The sequence below is a fragment of the Anomaloglossus baeobatrachus genome, chromosome 7, assembly GCF_048569485.1.
Source record: "Anomaloglossus baeobatrachus isolate aAnoBae1 chromosome 7, aAnoBae1.hap1, whole genome shotgun sequence".
Lineage (NCBI taxonomy): Eukaryota > Metazoa > Chordata > Amphibia > Anura > Aromobatidae > Anomaloglossus > Anomaloglossus baeobatrachus.
This window is the reverse complement of record NC_134359.1, coordinates 278741756-278765621: the sequence shown is the minus strand read 5'-3', so window position 1 is coordinate 278765621 and position 23866 is coordinate 278741756. Positions and strand designations below refer to the sequence as shown.

General features: G+C 42.6%; 1 protein-coding gene across 2 annotated transcripts in view; it reads left to right on the top strand.

The window, feature by feature from the left end:
• Positions 1-23866, top strand: part of SRL (sarcalumenin) — a 55321-nt gene that overhangs the window by 18236 nt on the left and 13219 nt on the right. For both annotated transcript variants that reach the window (XM_075318220.1, XM_075318219.1), the window contains exons 2-3: positions 20756-22204; positions 23231-23329. In XM_075318220.1, coding sequence (XP_075174335.1) covers positions 20756-22204; positions 23231-23329 — 1548 coding nt within the window. The remainder of the gene's footprint in view (positions 1-20755; positions 22205-23230; positions 23330-23866) is intronic.

The window sequence follows — 23866 nt, the reverse complement described above, 5'->3', positions numbered from 1 at the left end:
TATGCTGCTCTCTGATTACGAGAAAATACCTGGTGACACACTCCCTTTAACTTTTTTATTTTTTTAGACATACAGGGTTGGATTGTGTATTACATAGGATCAAAGTGGCCCACCGGAGCATACTATAGTGGGCTCAGGAACTCACAAAAAGTCTCTAAATTCAACAATGTTTCAAAGATCCAGTAGACACATTGGAGACTATCACTTGCTACTGCTTTATAGATGGATATTTGACCCAAGGAACCAAAATCCGCCACTTAAAGGGATTGTCCTCCTTTAATGACAATTTTTGAATCTTATGTAAATATACTGTATGTTGTTTTTTTTTTTTGATAAAAATCATTACTGTATTTGGGTTTCATTAAAAAAAATGTCTATTGACAGCTGCAGAACGAGTTAACTGAGAATCTGTCAGTAAGCTCATTCTAAAGTCTATTGAAAGAGTATCTGAATGTAAACAAGGAATCTTTAAGGGACAAATGATGCAATTTTTTTGTTGAAACCCAAATGCAAAAATGATTTATAGCCCCACATACATGATTTAGACAAAAAAAAGAAGTTGTGCCCAGAAGTGGAAATTCCCTTTAATTAAAGCACATTTTCCAACTTTTCTGGGATGTATGTGAAGTTCTAGGAAAAAGAGAGACCTCCTAGATTCCTAGAAGGTTTCAAAATCTTCAAGGTACAGACAAAGCCTTTGAAGATTATCGAGGGAACGGAGGGGACAGGGAACAATCAAGGAAGGGCAGTTGCAGTCTCCTAAAAAGGGAGGTGACTACCATTAAAATTTATCAGGCAATCCAAAAATTAATTTTCCCAAAATGGAGCCTGAAAAAGTTGGCTAGTATGTAATAAAGGGTTGTGGTTATGGTATTAGGGCTCTTTTGGGTACAATTTTTATGCCCAATATTTACTAGTAATTTTGCACATTGTAATGGTGATGATAATGGTATGATATACTCTATATATTATACAAAATAATCAATCTGCAAAAGCATCAAAAATTCAGAATTACTGAACAGTTTATATATAATGTAGGACATTTCAAAATGCAAGAGACGGCCATTAAAGGGGTTTTACGTGACTTTAATATTCAGCACCCCCAATGATTAGCAGATTGAAGGTGCTGCACAGCGCCATCCTATGCGTAGTGGCCGTAAAGAGTACTGCAGGCTTTCTCCAATGATAGTACGGGCAAACCTTGCAGTATTATTCACGGCCACTACACAATATACTGTGCTGTGCTATTTAGCTGATCAGAGAGGGTCCTGGACAAACCATTTAAGTATTAAGTATATATATTTACCATCAACCAGCCGATCGGAGGGGGTTTTGGAAAAACCCTTTAAAGAGGACCACCCACCAGGATTTTCATATATAAACTAAAGCCAGTGCTATACTGGTGCTATCATTCTGATTCTATACATACCTTTAGTTGTGAGATCGGATGTATACTTTCTGAAATACAAGCAAGTAAAGTTTGTGAAATGCACTGTTATTTTATTGATAGATGCTACAGAATATTTAATAGGTGGGATGGGTTTTGCCAGTTATTCCCTCCACGTCCTTTCTCCCCCTCTCCTTCCTCCCCCTGTCTCTGATATTACAGAGGGAGAGAGGAAGGACAAGCAGCAGACAGGGACAGGAATAACTAGCAAAGCCCGACCAACCTATTAGATATTCCGTTGCACCTATCAATCAAATAACAGTGCATTTCACAAACTTTACTTGCCTATATTTGAGAAACTATACATCTGATCTCACAACTAAAGTTATATATAGAATCATCATGATGGCACCAGTATAGCACTGGCTTTAGTTTATATATGAAAATGCTGGTGGTTGGTCCCCTTTAAGTATCCAGTATGTATTTTGTAGGTGACTTGTGGGGCTCCTGGTGGTCTGGCTATATATCATGATTTTCTAAAAGGAGAAATCTATGTTGAGAAGTGACACTGCGATCTGTATTCGGCCTATTGCTGAGCAAGAAGTGCGGTGCACTCAAAGCACCCAAGGTAACCCTACTCCACTTTGGTCTTACCCTCCGTTGGAAGTCTTATGCTCTAGATACCAAGGATCTGTCTTGTCTAAAACTAGGAGGAGATATTTTAAATTGGAGCGGTCATCAAGTCCATGAATATTGTGACCAATTTTACCGCCCAGGACAGTAGAGCCTTGTGTTTGTTTTCTCATCCATGTCCCTTACCATGGTCCTAGACCTGTTGTCTATCCCTTTACCGAGTTTTTCTGGAGAGGGGTGTCCTACACAGGACCACCCAGTGACACTGGCATACAATGGGCACAATGCATGATATGTTTATGAGGTTCCGGCTTATAGGAAAGCACAATCGGCTGTGCTATCCGAATATTCTGATATTTACTACCTTAATGTATGCCAGAGGGACCTCTGACAGGAAAATTAGGGGCTTATGGCTATGTTTGAATCTTTCAGGTGCATGCAGCAAATATCCTCACAGAATATAGCCTAAATCGGGCTTTACACTCAGCGACATCAGTGATAGCACCCGCCCCCGTCGGTTGTGCGTCACGGGCAAATCCCTGCCCATGGCGCACAACATTGCTTACACCCGTCACACGGACTTACCTGCCTAGCGACGTCGCTGTGGCCGGCGAACCGCCTCCTTTCTAAGGGGGGCGGTTTGTGCGGTGTCACTAAGCAGCCGCCCAATAGAAGCGGAGGGGCGGAGATGAGCGGCCGGAATATCCCGCCCACCTCCTTCCTTCCTCATTGCCAGCGGCTGCAGGTACGATGTAGTTCCTCGTTCCTGCGGTGTCACACGTAGCGATGTGTGCTGCCGCAGGAACGACGAACAACCTGCGTCCTGCAACAGCAACGATATTCGGGAAAGGAACGACGCATCAACGATTAACGATTAGGTAAGTAATTTTGATCGTTAGCAGTCGTTCCTGTATTTCACACGTAACGATGTCGCTAACGAGGCCGGATGTGTGTCACGAATTCCGTGACCTCAACGACATCTCATTAGCGATGTCGCAGTGCGTGACGCCCGTTTTAGTCTTATTCACTTTAATGGGGCTGAGCTGCCAAGGCACTCGACTAGACAAGTCACTGTGCTTTTTTAAGTAATAAAGAGGATGTCACTACTGGTGTCCCCTTTATTTTTCAGTTCCGGGAACCCCACCGATCAAACATTGATGGGCTTCATCTAAGGCCTCTGACACACTTACGTGCCTCCGGTACGTGTTTGACATTTTTCTCACGTACCGGAGACACGTACACACGTGAGCCTAGGTAATTCTAATGTTTTGGACATACGTAAGTATTTAGGAACGTAACGTGTGTCTGTTCCGAACTTACATGTGTCCGTGTGTTCCATACGCTGACATATCCGTCTTTCTCCGGCAGCACGGGTGTCACACGGCCCGCAACCGTACCACATGGATGTAGTGTGGATGCGGTCCCGTGTGACACGCGCCAGAGAAACACGTGTCAGGTTAAAAATAAAAAAAGCACACTCACCTCCACGAACCCTGCAGTCTCTGCCGCGTCTGTCCCCTACATCCATCCCCCAGTGAATTTGAACAACGCATCTTCTTCACTGGGGGCCGGAAGCAGCGTCAGCGGGGCGTGGCCTGTGCTGGATGCTGTCAATCAGCACCACAGACAGCTCTGGAAGAAAAAGATAAGGCGGGGTTTCCGTTCTCCGTGTGTTATTACGTATAACACACTGAGAACACGTACGTGCCACAAAAACGGCACACAGGGAGCAAATCACCCCTTTAACACGTACATGAAAAAACGGTTTGTTTTTTTCACGTGCGTGTGACAGAGGCCTAAGTCTGTAAAGAGGAACAATTACTACCCATAATTATGTGAGGATTATTTCAATTTGCCGTAAAAGCCACTGTTCTCCTGAATCCAGCGATGTTTTTCTTTTGTTCCTGCGCCTCTCCATTCCTGAGATACAACCTTCTCTTTCCAGTATATATATATAGTTTTGTTAGCCAAGTGGGCATCATCCTAAAAACTTCTGTGTCTTGTTGAGGGCACACCAAGTTGTCTAAAAAGCCTAGATGTAGGGCTGCGTCCCTGCATTCCTTGCTCTGCCCTCCAGCACGGATGCGCTGTCAGTCACCGCCAAGGCTGGCTCCCTCTATGCTGCCCGGCGTCCCTGCGCTCCTCCATGTGGGTGACTCCTCCTTCCCCCTCCTGGAGTCTGTTTGCGCGTCACAAGACTTCCGGGAGCGCTCCTAGGGAATGCGCACGCCGCTGCCTGTGTCTTAAAGGTCCAGTGCGCCACCCCTAGGAAGTGCCTCATAGCCTATCACTGAGAGGCACTAGGTTTTAAGGCATGCTCCCACTAGGGGAGGTGCCTGATCAACGCCTTAGTTTAGCTAGTTAGTGTCCAGTGCTCTAGGCAGCTAGTTGTCAGGTCCTCTTGTCTGTGTTGTCCATCCAGTCCTGTTGGTACCTGTTACCTGTCGGTCCTGTCCTGTTGTATTAGCATCTTTGGCCTTCCTGGCCGTGCCCCTGCCTCAGCCACTTTGGTGATCCCAGTCTTGCCAGTGACCCTGTCTGTCCGTCCTGGCTGTGCCATTTACCTGTCCACCCCAGCTGTCTCTCTAGCCTCAGTTAGCCCAGTGGCCCTTGCTATGCTAGAGACAGTGCCTGTCCACCCCAGCCATGCCTGCAGCCCCAGTTACCCCAGTGCACCTTGCTATACCAGTGGCTGTGCCTGTCCATCTTGACCATGCCATCTGCCTTAGCCACTCCGGTGGTTCCAGCCTTGCTAGTGACTGTGCCTGTCCATCCTGACCGTGCCATCTGCCTCAGCCACTCCGGTGGTTCCAGCCTTGCTAGTGACTCTGCCTATCTGTCCTGGCTATTACATCTGCCTCAGCCACTCCGGTGGTTCCAGCCTTGCTAGTGACTCTGCCTATCCGTCCTTGCTATTCCATCTGCCTCAGCCACTCCGGTGGTTCTAGCCTTGTTACTGACTGTGCCTGTCCATCCTGACCGTGCCATCTGCCTCAGCCACTCCAGTGATTCCAGCCTTGTTAGTGACTCTGTCTATCCATCCTGGCTATTCCATCTGCCTCAGCAACTCCAGGGGTTCCAGCCTTTCTAGTGACTCTGTCTATCCGTCCTGGCTATTCCATCTACCTCAGCCACTCTGGTGGTCCTAGCCTTGCTAGTAATTCTGTCTATTCGCCCTGGCTGTTCCATCTGCCTTGGCCACTCCGGTGGTTCCAGCCTTGCTAGTGACTCTGGCTATCCATCCTGGCTATTCCATCTGCCTCAGCCACTTCGGTGATTCCAGCCTTGCTAGTGACTCTGCCGGTCCTCCCTGGCTTTTCCATCTGCCTTGGCCACTCCGGTGGTTCCAGCCTTGCTAGTGACTCTGCCTGTCCGCCCTGGCTTTTCCATCTGCCTTGGCCACTCTGGTGATTCCAGCCTTGCTAGTGACTCTGTCCGCCCTGGCTGTTCCATCTGCCTTGGCCACTCTGGTGATTCCAGCCTTGCTAGTGACTCTGCCGGTCCACCCTGGCTGTTCCATCTGCCTTGGCCACTCCGGTGGTTCCAGCTTTGCTAGTGACTCTGCCTGTCTGCCCTGGCTGTTCCATCTGCCTCAGCCACTTCGGTGATTCCAGCCTTGCTAGTGACTCTGCCGGTCCTCCCTGGCTGTTCCATCTGCCTTGGCCACTCCGGTGGTCCCAGCCTTGCTAGTGACTCTTCCTGTCTGTCCTTGGCTGTTCCATCTGCCTCAGCCACTCCGGTGGTCCAAGTCTCAGAATTTTACATATCTGTGACTTTTCAGTTATTTTAGCCAATTAACCGTTAAGAGTGTGTTTTTTTTCGGAACTCCCCCCGAATAAACGTCCAGGCAGCGTCTGCAAAAACGACCACATGACACTGACCGGGATGGCTAAGTATTTAAATGTACATGACCTCTTGTCATTTTTAGGCGTGTGTCATCGGAGTCACAGCAGCTACTGTATATAATCGCGCAAGCTGTTAAGGATATTAGCAGGATGTGCAACGTCCCGACGTAGGCTCAATCAGGATGTCACTCTCACAAGGGCAATTTGTCCGGAGGAGCGAGGACAATTATATCCTTTTGCCTGTGGCCTTTTCCCTCCAGTTGGCTGAGTATTTGAGATATGTCACTTACGCTGCGTCAGCTTCGCCCTAAGACACATACTTTTCCCACAACCCTCTTGGGCCTGGAGGCCAAGTATCAATGACACAAGAGGGATCCTACTGGTAGCTTAGAGCTTTAGTGACCCTATCGTGTGGATTATCTCGCAGGGCTTCATTAGCAGTACAGTTAACCCCTTGGCTCTAAAGGACAAGGACATACCACCCGCCCCATAACCAGTAGAGAAAAGTCATCCAAAGCCACCAATTTTGGTAGGATCAGATGGCCATCTAATGTGTAAGGGGGTCTCCCGATGCTCCACAGACGGGTTAATTCAGGGGAAAGTACAATTTGAAACACCCAATTCTCTTGTTCTCCCAGGGCATTACCCATCACCGGATACTTGGCAAATAGTTAAGGTGTAAGAACACCTTTAAGGCCCCCATACACATTAAACAAACATTAATCTCTACCAATATTCTACGTATATATCACAATGTGACAGTAGAATACCAAGGAACAGGGGCTCCTATACTGTCCCTTATGCTAGGGGACCCTAGGCTATCCCTAACTTCTGGATTACCCCTGATGGTGGAGATGTTGGATCCCGTGCCTTAGTCACTCAGGAACACTGTAGATGTAGAACTAATACTGTGCTGCTGAAAATATGACATAAACCCAGGAAAGGTATAATGCAAGGTGGTTTAATTCTACTCATTTCGAAGTGTTACCCCACTTCTTCCTCAGGAAATCCACCCATGCCTTACTATTCTTCTTACCAGAACTAAGCTGTCCTCCCACCCCCAGGGAAACAAAGGGGCAAGAGTGAGATGGTAACACATATAAAGACAGGGAGAAAAACAAAACTCAGACACACTGCAAACTCACAGGAGCAAACAGTAAGTGACAATGGAGAAAAGCAAGAGAAGGAAGGCACCAATATAAGGACAACAATATCCTATATATATGTCACGATGTGACTGTAGGATAAATAAATAAATCTTTATTTTTATATAGGCTGTAGGATAGTGAGGAACATGAGGCTCCTATACCTAGGCTATCCCTCCGAATTACCCCTGATGGTAGAGATGCCGTAGTCCCATGCCTTACTAATCTCCTGACCAGAACTAAGCTGTACACCCACCCCCAGGGAACAAAGGGGCAAGGGTGAGATGGTAACACAGATCAAGACCGACAGGTAAAAAAAAAACAACTTAGACACACTGCAAACTCACAGGATCAAACAGTAAGAGACTAAAGGCCACGTCTCACTAAGCGACATCGCTAGCGACATCGCTGCTGAGTAACGGTTTTTGTGATGCAACAGCGATCTTGCTAGCGATGTCGTTGTGTGTGACATCCAGCATCGACCTGGCTCCTGCTGTGAGGTCGCCGGTCATTGCTGAATGTTCTGGACCATTTTTTGGTCGTTGCTCTCCCGCTGTGAAGCACACATCGCTGTGTTTGACAGCGAGAGAGCAACGATCTGAATGTGCAGGGAGCAGGGAGCCGGCTTCTGTGGACCCTGGTAAACCAAGGTACACATCGGGTAACCAAGCAAAGGCTTTGTTTGGTTACCCGAAATTTACCTTGGTTACCAGCGTCCGCAGCTTCTAGAAGCCGACTCCCTGCTCCCTGCACATGTAGCCAAGGTACACATCGGGTAACTATAAGCAAAGCACTTTGCTTAGTAACCCGATGTGTACCATGGTTACAAAGCACAGCGTCGTTACACGGGTCGCTGGTGGCTGATCTCTGATCGCTGTGGAGATCTGCCTGTTTGACAGCTCACCAGCGACCATGTAGCGACGCTCTAGCGATCCCTGCCAGGTCAGATCGCTGGTGGGATCGCTGGTGGGATCGCTGGAGCGTCGTTAAGTGTGACGGTACCTTAAGGAGAAAAGCAAGATAAGCAAGGCAGCAACAAAAGGACAACAAGTGTTACCACCACAATCGCTCACAGCACTAAAGTACAACAAACACCAGTAAGTCTGGATCAGAACACCTCACCAGACCAGTATAGATAAACTATAGCTGGCATTACAGGAAGGGTCCAGCCAGCATATATAGAAGGGGAGTGAATGTGCTTGACTCCCCCCCACAGGAAGTGGTCAAAGGAGACTAACAAGCAGCCTAGAAGAGATTAAATCTTGCTATCCTGCCTATGAACTACCAATTTGTGGGTCGACGTCTGAGTCTCCGTGCGCTGATCACAGACATCAGAGAAGTGCGCAGGCAGAATGCCAGAATCTGTAGCCTCCACAGATCCTGACGCCTCCATGACACTGATCCATGTTTGTAAAACCTTCTTGTGACCGGATAGGTCATCAATGTATTCCCATGGACAACCCCTTAAACGGAATTTGTCATAACGCTACCTATTGTAGAAAGCAGGTTTCTGTGTTACATGTACATAAACTATTTGTTCACATAATGATCTATATATATTCCTACTAGCCACATGCCATTTTTTTTTTTTACTTCCTCTCCTTTCAGGAAGCATTTTCAGCAGTTTCATTATCATCAGAGGCAAGGTGACAATGACAGGTAACACGTTAAATAGCTAATAACACAGAAAATACCCATCACAATAGGTGATATCAAAGTTCCCTTCACAATGACCTTTGAACACGCTCATTAGATGCTTTATTACAGAAGATTGGGTCGGAGTCTGTTTATTGCAGCTAATGTACATATGGATTTTTTTAAAGACTACAAAGTTTGATTATAAAAAAAAAAGCCCTAGTAACCATCATGAAAATTGTTAAATTTCTAATTTTTATTTTTAATAAAAAATGTGATATGGAAGAAAAAAAATATGCTAAAAATGAAAAAAAAAAAAATACATTAGAAATAAAATTAGATTTAAACAGTAGGTAACGTCCTAATGATGCGTTCCCTTTAAGATTTCATAGTAGTGGCCATTGATCTTAGAGGATATTCAGTATGTGTTCATGTTCAATGTCCTAACAGCTGCAGGTCAAAGACAAAGATAAGCTCACCCGACCCAACCAACCCAAAGTGACCCATTAGCTTGTGGTCACCATTGGGGCTGGGGTCATGGTTCTCCTAGGCCACAGGGTTGATAACTCCAGATTCAAGCCAAGCTGACACTAGAAAGGTTCTCCCACATTGGGGGCATAGTGCGGTTCAGTTCTTACATGGAAAAGCACAGGCTACACCAATGAGATGTCTGCCACTGGTAACTACATCTAGATAGGAAGAAATATGTGAGATAGATTAAACTGCACTGAATTTAATTAAATTACACTGAAATTCCAACATTTTCAACTTTTCAAACAGATCTAATTACTTTTTTTAGATGTTTAGCATTTAAAAAAATGGCCATTTACATACCTGCCCAGTAACCACGTCAAGGCAACCTTTTTTTGCTTTTCTATGTCATGAACAGATACGCAGCTGTTCACATAGAGTGCTGTTAGTCCTGTTTTTTTCTTGTATTTCATATGGAACCATGTCCATTAGCCTGAAAATGCGCCCAATCCCCCCCTTCTCAATTAGCCACAGGTGCTTGTACTATTTAGTAGTGGGTCTATCTTTGCTCAAACATGTAGGGTTTTTTTAAAACTCTGTCAGAGGCAGAAAGGAAGAGTAGGACCCAGAATAACGAGCTTGCCTTGACGTAGCTACTGGGCAGGTATGTAAAATGGCCATTTTTCATATGCTAAACATCTAAAAAAAATGTATCAGATCTGTTTTGAAAGTTGAAAATTTTGGCATTTCAGTGTGTGGCTGTAACTTTTTTTGCTTTTTTTATGTCATGAACAGATACACTACCTGTTCATATGGAGTGCTCTTAGTCCTGTTATTTTCTTGTTTTTTTTTCTTAGATAGATAGATATGTTGGCTATAGTTCATTCTATACTGCCAGCTTTGAAGGAGCCTGTCTCTGGAGAAGCTTAGGTGTCCACTTCTGTAGCAGCTGGGAAGTTCCTGCTGGAGAAGCTGTGGAGTGTTATTTGTTGTTTCTTTCCCCACCTGTTTGTCTTACCTTCCTCATATTATCTTATTGCAGTCGTGAGACTAGTGTCTCGCTGGCCTTCACTAGTCAGGGAGAGTTCAGGGCACGTGAGTGCCTAAGCACGTGATAGTGCACGGGGGGAAGGACCCATCTAGAGATGTTATGGACTACAAGGATCAGACTCAGGTGAGTGTTAGGAAGTTACCCCACTCTCCTCTCTCCCTAACGCCAGTTCCTTCCGTTTTATTGCTTTCCTGGTTTTCCCTTTTGTGTTGCGCCACTCGCTGGGAGTCCTCCTGCTCCCGTCGTGACAGACATTTGTAAATGATAACATATGATAGATTTAATATTAAATAGATAGCAAAAAAATAGATAATATTGGATCAGAAGGTCACAGTGTATAGTTGATCACAGATCCTCTTCAGTGCCTGCTCGTCGTTTATCCTGAGTCGGAGCTTTTTTAATTGCATTCGGTGTAGAAGAGTTTAAGGTTCCTTTCTATCCTGCTGTGATATAACAGGTAGTTGTAACCTCAGCTGCAGTTATTCCCTTCTGCTATAGGTATCTACTCCTCACTCCTCCCTATGTCAGCTATAGTTCATTCTATGCTGTCCATTTAGAAGGAGCCTGTCACTGGAGAAGCTGAGATGTTCTGTTCTGTAGCAGCTGAGACGTTTCTGCTGGAGATGTAAGCTCAGCTGCAGCCATTCCCTTCTGCTATAAGTATGCACTCATCACTCCTCCCTATGTCGGCTATAGTTCATTCTATGCTGTCCACTTTGAAGGAGCCTGTCTCTGGAGAAGCTTAGGTGTTTGCTTCTGTAGCAGCTGAGACATTTCTACTGGAGATGTAACCTCAGCTGCAGCCACTCCCTTCTGCTATTAGTATCCACTTCTAACTCCTCCCTATGTCAGCTATAGTTCATTTTATGCTGTCCATTTAGAAGGAGCCTGTCACTGGAGAAGCTGAGATGTTCTGTTCTGTAGCAGCTGAGACGTTTCTGCTGGAGATGTAAGCTCAGCTGCAGCCATTCCCTTCTGCTATAAGTATGCACTCATCACTCCTCCCTATGTCGGCTATAGTTCATTCTATGCTGTCCACTTTGAAGGAGCCTGTCTCTGGAGAAGCTTAGGTGTTTGCTTCTGTAGCAGCTGAGACATTTCTGCTGGAGATATAACCTCAGCTGCAGCCACTCCCTTCTGCTATAAGTATCCACTTCTCACTCGTCCCTATGTCAGCTATAGTTCATTCTATGCTGTCCATTTAGAAGGAGCCTGTCACTGGAGAAGCTGGGATGTTCTGGTCTGTAGCAGCTGAGACGTTTTGGCTGGAGATGTCACCTTAGCTGTAGCCGCTTCCTTCTGCTATAAGTATCCACTCCTCACTCCTCCCTATGTTGGCTATAGTCCACTCTATGCTGTCCGCTTTGAAGGAGCCTGTCTGTGGAGAAGCTTAGATGTTCACTTCTGTCTCAGATGAGAAGTTTCTGCCGGAAAAGCTGTGGAGTGTTATTTGTGGTGTCTTTCCTCACCTGTTTGTTTTAGTTTCCTTGTGTTGTCTTATTGCAGTGGCGAGACTAGTATCTCGCTGGCTTTCACTAGTCAGTATGAGTTCAGGGCCAGTGAGTGCCTAGGCATGTAACAGTGCTCGGGGTAGGACCTGTCTAGGGACATTAAGGGGTGCAGGGATCAGGTGAGTGTTAAGAGATGACCACTCTCCTCTCTAGGGCCAGAGCCTTCAATTGTATTGCTTCCCTGGCTAAAATTGTGTTGCACCACTCACCGGGGGTCTTCCTGCTTTTGGCGTGACAGATACTTATAAATGATAATATATGATAGATATACTATTAAATAGAAAGAAAATTAGATAATATTGGATAGATGGATGGATAGGTATAGTAAGATAGAGGGATGGACTGATAGATAGATGGATAGATAGATAGATAGAGGGATAGATAGATAGAGGGATAGATAGATAGAGGGATAGATAGATAGATAGATAGAGAGATAGATAGATAGAGGGATAGAGGGATAGATAGATAGAGGGATAGATAGATAGATAGATAGAGGGATAGATAGATAGAGGGATAGATAGATAGAGGGATAGAGGGATAGATAGATAGATAGATAGAGGGATAGATAGATAGATAGAGGGATAGATAGATAGATAGAGGGATAGATAGATAGAGGGATAGATAGATAGATAGATAGATAGAGGGATGGATAGATAGATAGATAATGGATGGATAGATAGATGATGGATGGATAGATACATAGATAGAGGGATAGAGTGATAGATAGATAGATAGATAGATAGATAGAGGGATAGATAGATAGATAGAGGGATAGATAGATAGAAGGATGGATAGATAGATAGATAGATAGATAATGGATGGATAGATAGATGATGGATGGAAAGATGGTAATATGTTTTCTAACTTTCGTGTCCCCATGAAATCTATAGGGTAATAAGGTGACTGAATGATTGAGACATGAAATGATTGGAGACAATAACGATGGGTCAGGGTCTCATCTGAAATAGCCGCATAGATGAATCTCACTGCTGTCCCCACGGAAATTCCTGGCACCTCGCACATTGCACACGGGGCAAACTCTGGACAACGTAGCACATTTCAGATGTATTTTTACCTCCGTAAAGGGCAGATACCTCTTTGCTGGTTTCTCACTGCTGTAGTCTAACCATGGTGAGAATATACAATCAATGGCTTCTGTTATGTGTGCGAGAATCAGATATTCTGAAATAAAATCTACAACTGTACAATAAATACTTTTTTTTTGTTTATATGACCCCTCCAAAATCTGAGTGAGGACCAGACATACATGGACCCATCGTACAATAGCAGGCCGGCCGTGATCTGGGATATTGGGTAGAGAGCAATATGGTGAATCGTTCATAGAATCTGTTTTATTGACATTGGAGTCTATGGAAAACAGATCCATTAACTGATCGCTATTTATCTTCCATTTGAAACTGATCCAGTAAGAAAAAATGGATCAGTTTCAAATGCAAGAAAAACAGATGACTAATAGCAAACTGTTAACAGATCCATTCTCCATAGACTCCTGTGTTAAAAAAACGGATCCTTCAAAAATCAATGTTATCAAAACTGACAAGAAAGTTGTGTTTGCACAACTTTTTTGCCAACGAATCTATTATTTTGTATCTATCTATCTATCTACTATCTATCCATCCATCTATCTTTTTATCCATCTATCTATCCATCCATCTATCAATCCCTCTATCCATCTATCTCTCTCTATCTATCCATCCCTCTATTTATCTATTTCTCTGTCTACCCATCTATCTATCTATCCCTCTATCTATCTATCTATCTATCTATCTATCTATCTATCTATCTATCTATCTATCTATCTATCTATCCATCTTTCTATCCATCTATCTATCTATCTATCTATCTATCCATCTTTCTATCCATCTATCTATCTATCTATCTATCTATCGCTATATGTTGTGAGCTAAATACACTCCTTCTATGCCTCATGAACTTCAAATTAATAAGATTTGTTTTACAAGTGCTCGGGAAACCATTACAGCACACACGTTTTCTGGTATACTGAAAGTTTCAGCTTTATTGTATCAAGTGACCAGTTTATATAGTACCTCAAACAAAGAAATAACTCCTCTGAACTATGTACAAATAAGAGCAGTAAGTGCATGAACGGAAATGTGAAGCTTCCCCGCCCATCAGTGCTCAGTTATAAGACAAGATGGTTTCTTTAAGAACAAAAAGGATTCTATTCTCTCACACTATCTATAAACATTTGCAACATTGAGTCGCACCATAATAGCCCTAGCCTAAGGCTTTGCTCACACTGACGTATAATTCGAAGGAGTGCAATGGGAGAAAATCCTCGCATTGCACTCAGATCAATATTTTTCAATGAGGCAGAGCAGATCTGCGAAATCTTTCTCATGTCGAACTGGCAAAAAATTGCAGCATATATTGGTTCACACGCACCCGTATAAGTCTATGGGAACATGTGAATCATCGAACTGCACTGATGACATCCAGTCCGATATACACAGAGACGGACAATGGAGACATTAATCTCTCCTTCTCCGCACTTGTGCTCCGATTTTTCATGCGAGAGAATCGGATCACAGTAGATGACACTCAGAGTCTGAGCTCTCGCATTGGATGCTATATGCCAGTGTGACCCCGGCCTAAGGGTGGTCTACATGACTGAAGGAATGCCGACACAACCACACACATTTTAGTAGAAGAATGGTTGATCTTTCTGGGAGTATTCTTACATGGAGAAATCATTTGTGGACAAGTGACACCAAAATTAAACAAAAATTTTAAAACACACCTAAATTAACCGGACTGTCTTCGTTGGTGCTACCATGGCCTGCAGGGTCTCCGGAGTTGTCTCCCATCGAGCACACCGAGGACCTCCTTAGTTGGAAATTGCAAACGGAGCTGCCAGCAGTGGATTTTGATGATTTACCCCAATGTATTCAGTGTGGCACAACATTCCTCAGACAACCATCAATATCCTCAGCAATAGCAGCCAATTTCTCTCTGTGGCGATTATATTCGTTATTGAATAAATCGAGAGTTTTGAGAATTTTGTTTCAATTTTGTCATCATTTGCTTCCTTTTATTTCCATAATTCCACGACTTTTCTTTCTTGGTGTTGCAATTTAATTGTTGAGCTATCTATCCCTCTATCCCTCTATCTATATCTACAGTCATACGAAAAAGTTTGGGCACCCCTATTAATGTTAACCTTTTTTCTTTCTAACAATTTGGGTTTTTGCAGCAGCTATTTCAGTTTCATATATCTAATAACTGATGGACTGAGTAATATTTCTGGATTGAAATGAGGTTTATTGTATTAATAGGAAATGTGCAATTCGCATTTAAACAAAATTTGACCGGTGCAAAAGTATGGGCCCCTCAACATAAAAGTGACATTAATATTTTGTAGATCCTCCTTTTGCAAAAATCACAGCCTCTAGTGGTTTCCTGTAGCTTTTAATGAGTTCCTGGATCCTGGATGAAGGTAGATTTGACCATTCCTGTTCACAAAACAATTCCAGTTCAGTTAAGTTTGATGGTCGCCGAACATGGACCGCCGCTTCACATCATCCCACAGATTTTCAATGATATTCAGGTCTGGGGACTGGGGTGGCCATTCCAGAACATTGTAATTGTTCCTCTGCATGAATGCCTGAGTGGATTTGGAGCGGTGTTTTGGATCATTGTCTTGCTGAAATATCCATCCCCTGCGTAACTTCAACTTCGTCACTGATTCTTGCACATTATTGTCAAGAATCTGCTGATACTGAGTTGAATCCATGCGACCCTCCACTTTAACAAGATTCCCGGTGCCGGCATTGGCCACACAGCCCCAAAGCATGATGGAACCTCCACCAAATTTTACTGTGGGTAGCAAGTGCTTTTCTTGGAATGATGTGTTTTTTTGCCTCCATGCATAACGCCTTTTTGTATGACCAAACAACTCAATCTTTGTTTCATCAGTCCACAGGACCTTCTTCCAAAATGTAACTGGCTTGTCCAAATGTACTTTTGCATACCTTCTTTCGCATCACTCTCCCATACAGCTTCTCCTTGTGCAACGTGCGCTTTATTGTTGACTGATGCACATTGACACCATCTGCAGCAAGATGATGCTGCAGGTCTTTGGAGGTGGTCTGTGGATTGTCCTTGACTGTTCTCACCATTCTTCTTCTCTGCCTTTCTGATATTTTTCTTGGCCTGACACTTCTGGGCTTAACAAGAACTGTACATGTGTTCTTCCATTTCCTTACTATGTTCCTCACAGTGGAAACTGACAGTTTAAATCTCTGAGACAACTTTTTGTATCCTTCCCCGGAACAACTATGCTGAATAATCTTTGTTTTCAGATCATTTGAGAGTTGTTTTCAGGAGCCCATGATGCCACTCTTCAGAGGAGATTCAAATAGGGAACTACTTGCAGGTGGCCATCTTAAATACCTTTTCTCATGATTGGATACACCTGCCTATGAAGTTCAAAGCTCAATGAGGTTACAAAACCAATTTAGTGCTTTAGTAAGTCAGTAAAAAGTAGTTAGGAGTGAATCAATAAATTGATAAGGGTGCCCATACTTTTGCACCGGTCAAATTTTGTTTAAATGCGGATTGCACATTTTCTGTTAGTACAATAAACCTCATTTCAATCCAGAAATATTACTCAGTCCATCAGTTATTAGATATATAAAACTGAAATAGCAGAAACCCAAATTGTTATAAAGAAAAAAGGTTAACATTAATAGGGGTGCCCAAACTTTTTCATATGACTGTATCTATCTATCTATCTATCTATCTATCTATCTATCTATGTATTAGCTAGCTATTATCTACCTCTCTGTCTGTCTATTGTCTACAAGTGCATCTCAATAAATTAGAAGATCATAAAAAAGTTAATTTATTTCAGTAATTCAATACAAAAAGGGAAATGCATATATTATAGTCATTACACACAGAGGGATCTATTCCTATATATTATATAGAGTCACACACAGAGGGGTCTATTCCTATATATTATATAGAGTCATTACACACAGAGGGATCTATTCCTGTATATTATATAGCGTCATTACACACAGAGGGATCTATTCCTATATATGCTATAGAGTCATTACACACAGAGGGATCTATTCCTATATATACTATAGAGTCATTACACACAGAAGAATCTATTCCTATCTATTATATAGAGTCATTACACACAGAATGATCTATTTCATGTGTTTATTTCTGTTAATGTTGATGATTATGGCTTACAGCCAATCAAAACCCAAAAGTCATTATCTCAGAAAATTAGAATATTATATAGGACCAAAAATGATTTTACACTCAGAAATGTTGGCATCTACTGAAAAGTCTGTACAGTAAATGCCTCAATACTTGGTCTCGGCTACTTTTGCATGAATCACTGCATCAATGCGGCAATGTGGCATGGAGGCAATCAGCCTGTGGCACTGCTGAGGTGTTATGGAAGCCCAGGTTGCTTTGATAGCCGCCTTCAGCTCGTCTGCATTGTTGGCTCTGGTTTCTCTCATCGATTCTCTATGGGGTTTAGGTCAGGTGACTTTGCTGGCCAATCAAGCACAGTGATACTGTGGTTAGTAAACCAGATATTGGTACTTTTGGCAGTGTGGACAGAGGCCAAGTCCTGCTGGAAAATCAAATTTCCATCTCCAAAAAGCTTGTCGCCAGAGGGAAGCATGAAGTGCTGTAAAATTTCCTGGTAGACGGCTGCGCTGACTTTGGTCTTGATAACACACAGTGGAGCTACACCAGCAGATGACGGCTCCCCAAACCATCACTGATTGTGGAGGCTTCACACCAGACCTCAGCAGCTTGGATTGTGGCCTCTCCACTCTTCCTCCAGACTCTGGGACCGCGATTTCCAAACGAAATGCAACATTTACTTTCATCTGAAAACAACACCTTGGACACTGAGAACAGTCCAGTTCTTTTCTCCTTGGCCCAGGTAAGAAGCTTCTGGCGTTGTCTATTGGTCATGAGTGGCTTCACACAAGGAATGCGACACTTGTAGCCCATGTCCTGGATAAGTCTGTGTGCGGTCGCTCTTGAAGCGCTGACTCCAGCAACAGTCCACTCCTTGTGAATCTCCCCCAAATTTTTGAATGGCCTTTTTTTAACAATCCTATCAAGGCTGCAGTTATCCCAGTTGTTTGTGCACCTTTTTCTACCACACTTTTTTCCTTCCACTCAACTTTCCATTAATATGCTTGGATACAGCACTCTATGAACAGCCAGCTTCTTTAGCAATGATCTTTTGTGGCTTACCCTCCTTGTGGAGTGTGTCAATGATTACCTTCTGGACATCTGTCAAGTCATGCACAAGGAGTAGAGGAAAAAAACAGCACCTACTCAGGAGATCCACAAAAACTTTATTTATTGAAAAAAAAACATGCATATAAAAACATAGTGCAATATTAAAAGTAGACCACATTTGACGTGGTCTACTCTTAATATTGCATTATGTTTTTATATGCATGGTTTTTGCAATAAAGAAGGTTTTTTTGGATCTCCTGAGTAGGTACTGTTTTTTTTCCTCTACTCCTTGTGCATGCTTTTCGGCAGGATCCGGCCTGTCTTGGAACCAGGCATCTAATCTTTTCACCACATGAATTCCAAGGTCTAGGTGAGCTGATTTTTTTTTTTCCTATGTCTGTCAAGTCAGTAATCTTCCCCATGATTGTGTACCCTACTGAACCAGACTAAGGGACCATTTTAAACACTTAGGAAGCATTTTCAGGTGTTTTGGGTAATTATTCTAATTTTCTGAGATGACTTTGAGGTTTCATTGGTTGTTAGCCATAATCATCAACATTAACAGAAAAAAAAACACTTGAAATAGATCCCTCTGTGTGTAATGACTCTATATAATATATAGGAATAGATTCCTCTGTGTGTAATGAGTCTATATAATATATAGGAATAGATCCCTCTGTGTGTAATGACTGTAATATATAGGAATAGATCCCTCTGTGTGTAATGACTCTATATAATATATAGGAATAGATCCCTCTGTGTGTAATGACTCTATATAATATATAGGAATAGATCCCTCTGTGTGTAATGACTATATAATATATAGGAATAGATGCCTCTGTGTGTAACGACTCTATATAATATATAGGAATAGATCCCTCTGTGTGTAATGACTCTATATAATACATAGAAATAGATCCCTCTGTGTGTAATGACTCTATATAATATATAGGAATAGATGCCTCTGTGTAATGACTTTATATAATATATAGGAATAGATCCCTCTGTGTGTAATGACTCTATATAATATATAGGAATAGATGCCTCTGTGTGTAGTGACTCTATATAATATATAGGACTAGATCCCTCTGTGTGTAATGACTCTATATAATATATAGGAATAGATCCCTCTGTGTGTAATGACTCTATATAATATATAGGAATAGATCCCTCTGTGTGTAATGACTATATAATATATAGGAATAGATCCCTCTGTGTGTAATGACTCTATATAATATATAGGAATAGATCCCTCTGTGTGTAATGACTCTATATAATATATAGGAATAGATCCCTCTGTGTGTAATGACTCTATATAATATATAGGAATAGATCCCTCTGTGTGTAATGACTCTATATAATATATAGGAATAGATCCCTCTGTGTGTAATGACTCTATATAATATATAGGAATAGATTCCTCTGTGTGTAATGACTCTATATAATATATACGTTGCCCTTTTTGTATTGAATTACTGAAATAAATTAACTTTTTGATGATATTCTAATTTATTAAGATGCACTTGATTCTCTCTGTCTATCTATTATCCTGTCTGTCTATCGTATATCTATTTATTTCTCTAGCTATTTCTCTATCTATCTAACTGCCCTTGAATAGTTCAGAACAGAGCACCTCCATAAAGAGAACCTGATAAATACAGTAATTGTGTACTTTAAGAAAGAAATAACAGCTTAGAGACATCTCTTCCTAAACCTCTTCATTGTGCTGTTCCCATTATTCCTCCTAGAATCTTATTGTTACCAGTTGGGGGCGTGTCTCTTCACTGTCTGATACTGTCCAATCAGAGTTGACAGTATGACACTGTTTAGAGACATACCCCTTTGATAAGATTAACAGTAAACCAGGTGTCAATTTGTTCATACTTTCTACGAGGAATAACCAAGTAACGGATCAATGTAGAGTTCTAAGAAAAGATGCTTTGGAATTGTTATTACATGGGGAATACACATATTCACTAAAACAGACATGTCAGGAGAGGTGAAAAGACCCCTTTAAGTGTCTTTACTGATTAAACTATGAAATGCATAGCTCAACCCTATACATGAGCTATGAGTAAAATAATTTGGTATAATTATTGATCAATGTAGAAGATCCGAAAGATTAAAGGCCCCGTCACACGCAGCGATGTATCGAACGATATATCGCCAGGGTCACGGATTCCGTGACGCACATCCGGCATCGTTAGCGACGTCATTGCGTGTGACACCAACGAGCGATCATTATCAATGGAAAATACTCACCAAATAGTCCATCGATGACACGTCGTTCATTTTCCAAAAATCGCTGATTGTTGAGAACGCAGGTTGTTCGTCGTTCTCGAGGCAGCACACATCGCTACGTGTGACACCCCGGGAACGACGAACTACAACTTACTTGTGGCCGCCGGCAATGAGGAAGGAAGCAGGTGGGCGGGATGTTACGGCCGCTCATCTCCGCCCTTCCGCTTCTATTGGGCGACCGCTTAGTGACGCCGCTGTGACGCCACAAGAACCGCCCCCTTAGAAAGGAGGCGGTTTGCCGGCAACAGCGACGTCGCTAGGCAGGTAAGTCCGTGTGACGGCTCCTAACTATATTGTGCGCCACGGGCAGTGACTTGCCTGTGACGGACAAACGATGGGGGGGTGTACGCTCGCTAGCGATATCGCTGCGTGTGACAGGGCCTTATGATGAAGAGGGATTGGCGAGCTAATTAAATACCTGCTACTTTCCAGCTATTATAATTGTATTACTATGATCCTGAACCCAGTGATCGGATGGCACTGACTGATCGTCTTCTGTTTTGAATTTCAAGTCTCCTCTGATGTCCCCGAGGATGTTGGACCCCTTGCTGATGGACAGACAGGAGCAGTGGACACCAGCTTGGATGACAAGTCTCTTTATGCGGATCACGTTCATCCAGAGAAGGATCTCCTATTCTCCTATAATGAAGGCCTTGAACCAGAAACACCTGAAAGAAAGCAACAGGATTGTGGACCGGCTGGTGAAAGGCAAGAAAAACAAAATATTACTCCAGGAGCATCCCTCTGTGATCCTGTTGAGAATGAAGACGATGGAGGGCAGGAAGATGACGTTGATCAAGGCCAAGATGCAACCATCGATAAAGAACCTGATCAAGCAGTAACTGATGACGATGATAATGAAGATCAGGACATCAATCAAGAGGTTGAAGTAGCAGAAGAAGAGGAAACAGAAAAAATAGATGCAGAAAAAGGTGAGTCTTCAGAGGAAGAACAAGAAGAGAATGAAGAACCAGAGGTGATTATTGAGACTGATGCAAATGGTGGTGGGTCTTCAGAAGAGGATCAAGAAGAGGCAGAAGAGAAAGATGCTAAGACTGAAGCAAATAGAGATGAGTCTTCAGGAGGAGATAAAGAAGAGGCTGAAAAAACAGAGGTAGATGCCGAGACTGATGAAAATGGGGGTGATTCTTCTGAAGATGAAGATGTTGAAGAACTAGAAGTAGATGCTGAGACTGATGTAAATGGAGATGGTTCTTCAAAAGAAGAGGAAGAAGAGGATGAAGAACCAGACGTAGATGCTGGAATTGATACAAATGGGGATGATTCTACTGAAGAAGAGGACGAAGAAGATGAAGAACCAGAGGTAGTTGCTGGGATTGATCCAAATGGGGATGATTCTACTGAAGAAGAGGACGAAGAAGATGAAGAACCAGAGGTAGCAGCTGGGATTGATACAAATGGGGATGGTTCTACTGAAGAAGAGGACGAAGACGATGAAGAACCAGAGGTAGAAGCTGGGATTGATCCAAATGGGGATGGTTCTACTGAAGAAGAGGACGAAGAAGATGAAGAACCAGAGGTAGAAGCTGGGATTGATCCAAATGGGGATGGTTCTACTGAAGAAGAGGATGAAGAGCCAGAGGTAGATGTAAAACAAGAACATTCAGAGGAAAAGCAAGAAGATCATACAAATGTTGATGGAAACACAGAGACTCTATCAGAGGAGACAGAAGAAGAAATATCAAATACAGAAGTGGACAGAAGTATACCTGAAAGGGTTTCAGAAGACGAAGCAAAAGCAGATGAGTCAGAGAATACAGAAACAAAAAGTTCTGAGGAATTAAAGGACTCTTCCGAGGAAGATGACAACTCCGCAATCAGTGAAGATCAGTTATCTGCTGAATTGGGGGTCGATGACGAGAAAAGATTTTTGGATGAAAGAACAGAATCATTATCTTCTGAACAACCCGAGAAGCCAAATCCACAGTCAAGACTAAAAGGTAGACATTCCAAAATTCTTAATGGACCTTCACCAGAAAATTATATTTCCGAATTTTATCGTTCTTTTTACATATAAACCGGTTAAGCCCGAGATATCTAACTAAATAAAACTTTTACTGTTTGACCTCCTCAGGCATGGGGCGAGATTCGAGAAGCATTCTTGTAGGGAGTGGGACATGGTTCAAGGAGTGATTCTCATGGGTCAACCTTTGAAAACAGAAAATTAAAAAAAAAATAAATCACATTTCTAATGGCAAAGGGGCTTTGATGCCTTCTTCTAAGACGCCTTAAGACATTGAGACTTATGATGTCCAATAGTACTGGATTCCATGTTGCACAAATGTTTTCTGTTAACCTCATGGACTCTTGAGGAACCAGACTTCACTGTTTTATCAGACTCTGGGGCAAGACGACCTTGTGTGGTTAATGGGGTACAGAAAATTGTGGCTATGGTGACGTGGATGCAGACACAGACATTCTGCTGCAAGTTCTCCTGAAACAATGGTTACAGTTCTCCATAGAACTTTATAAACACCAGCTATCTCAGTAATGGGAAAATCTGTATCCACTGAAGACAGATTTAACCATGAATTGAGGATTTTGAGAAGAAATGATAAGTCCAGGAGGAGAAAGAAGTGAATTTATCTAATAAGAGATATTACAAAATTTCTCATTTTCATGTGTATGATTGATTTATGAAAAATAATAATTATATATATATATATATATATATATATATATATATATAATATGACAGTTACTTTTTATGGTCACCCAGCAAGATGTCCATTGATTTGAGGTCTGGACTTTAACTTCTCCCAATTTGCTGCCCATTACCCCCTGCATGCTGTACCCTGGGCACATGCCCCAAGACTAACCATAGCTACACCCCTTATATGCCATATTGATATACAGTCCATCACTTCCAGACAGCACTTCCTAATATATACTGGTCCTATATCCTGCCTAGCATAGAAAGTCTCATTGACTTGATGACCTATTAACCATTTCTTTCTTTCTTACAGATGATGTGGAAGATGTGGAAGAATTCCCGAGGAGGGACAGGAGCCACATAGACAGTACCTTAAAGCTCACAGAAGAAAAACCGGCTGATGATTATGCAGGTAGCCACATATTGTATTGGTAATATTGGACTTCATTACACAGTGGAGATAATCGACAGATAACATGATAACAACATGTAGATCCAAAATCTTGAGATCGCTTAATCTCTTGGGTCACTTGCAGGAAGATTCACACAGGAGACTTTTGGGTCACTTGCAGGAAAATTCACACAGGAGACTTTTGGGTCACTTGCAGGGAAATTCACACAGGAGACTTTTGGGTCACTTGCAGGAAAATTCACACAGGAGACTTTTGGGTCACTTGCAGGAAAATTCACACAGGAGACTTTTGGGTCACTTGCAGGAAAATTCACACAGGAGACTTTTGGGTCACTTGCAGGAAAATTCACACAGGAGACTTTTGGGTCACTTGCAGGAAAATTCACACAGGAGACTTTTGGGTCACTTGCAGGAAAATTCACACAGGAGACTTTTGGGTCACTTGCAGGAAAATTCACACAGGAGACTTTTGGGTAACTTGCAGGAAGATTCACATAAGGAACTTTTGGGTCACTTTCAGGAAAATAAATAAAGGAA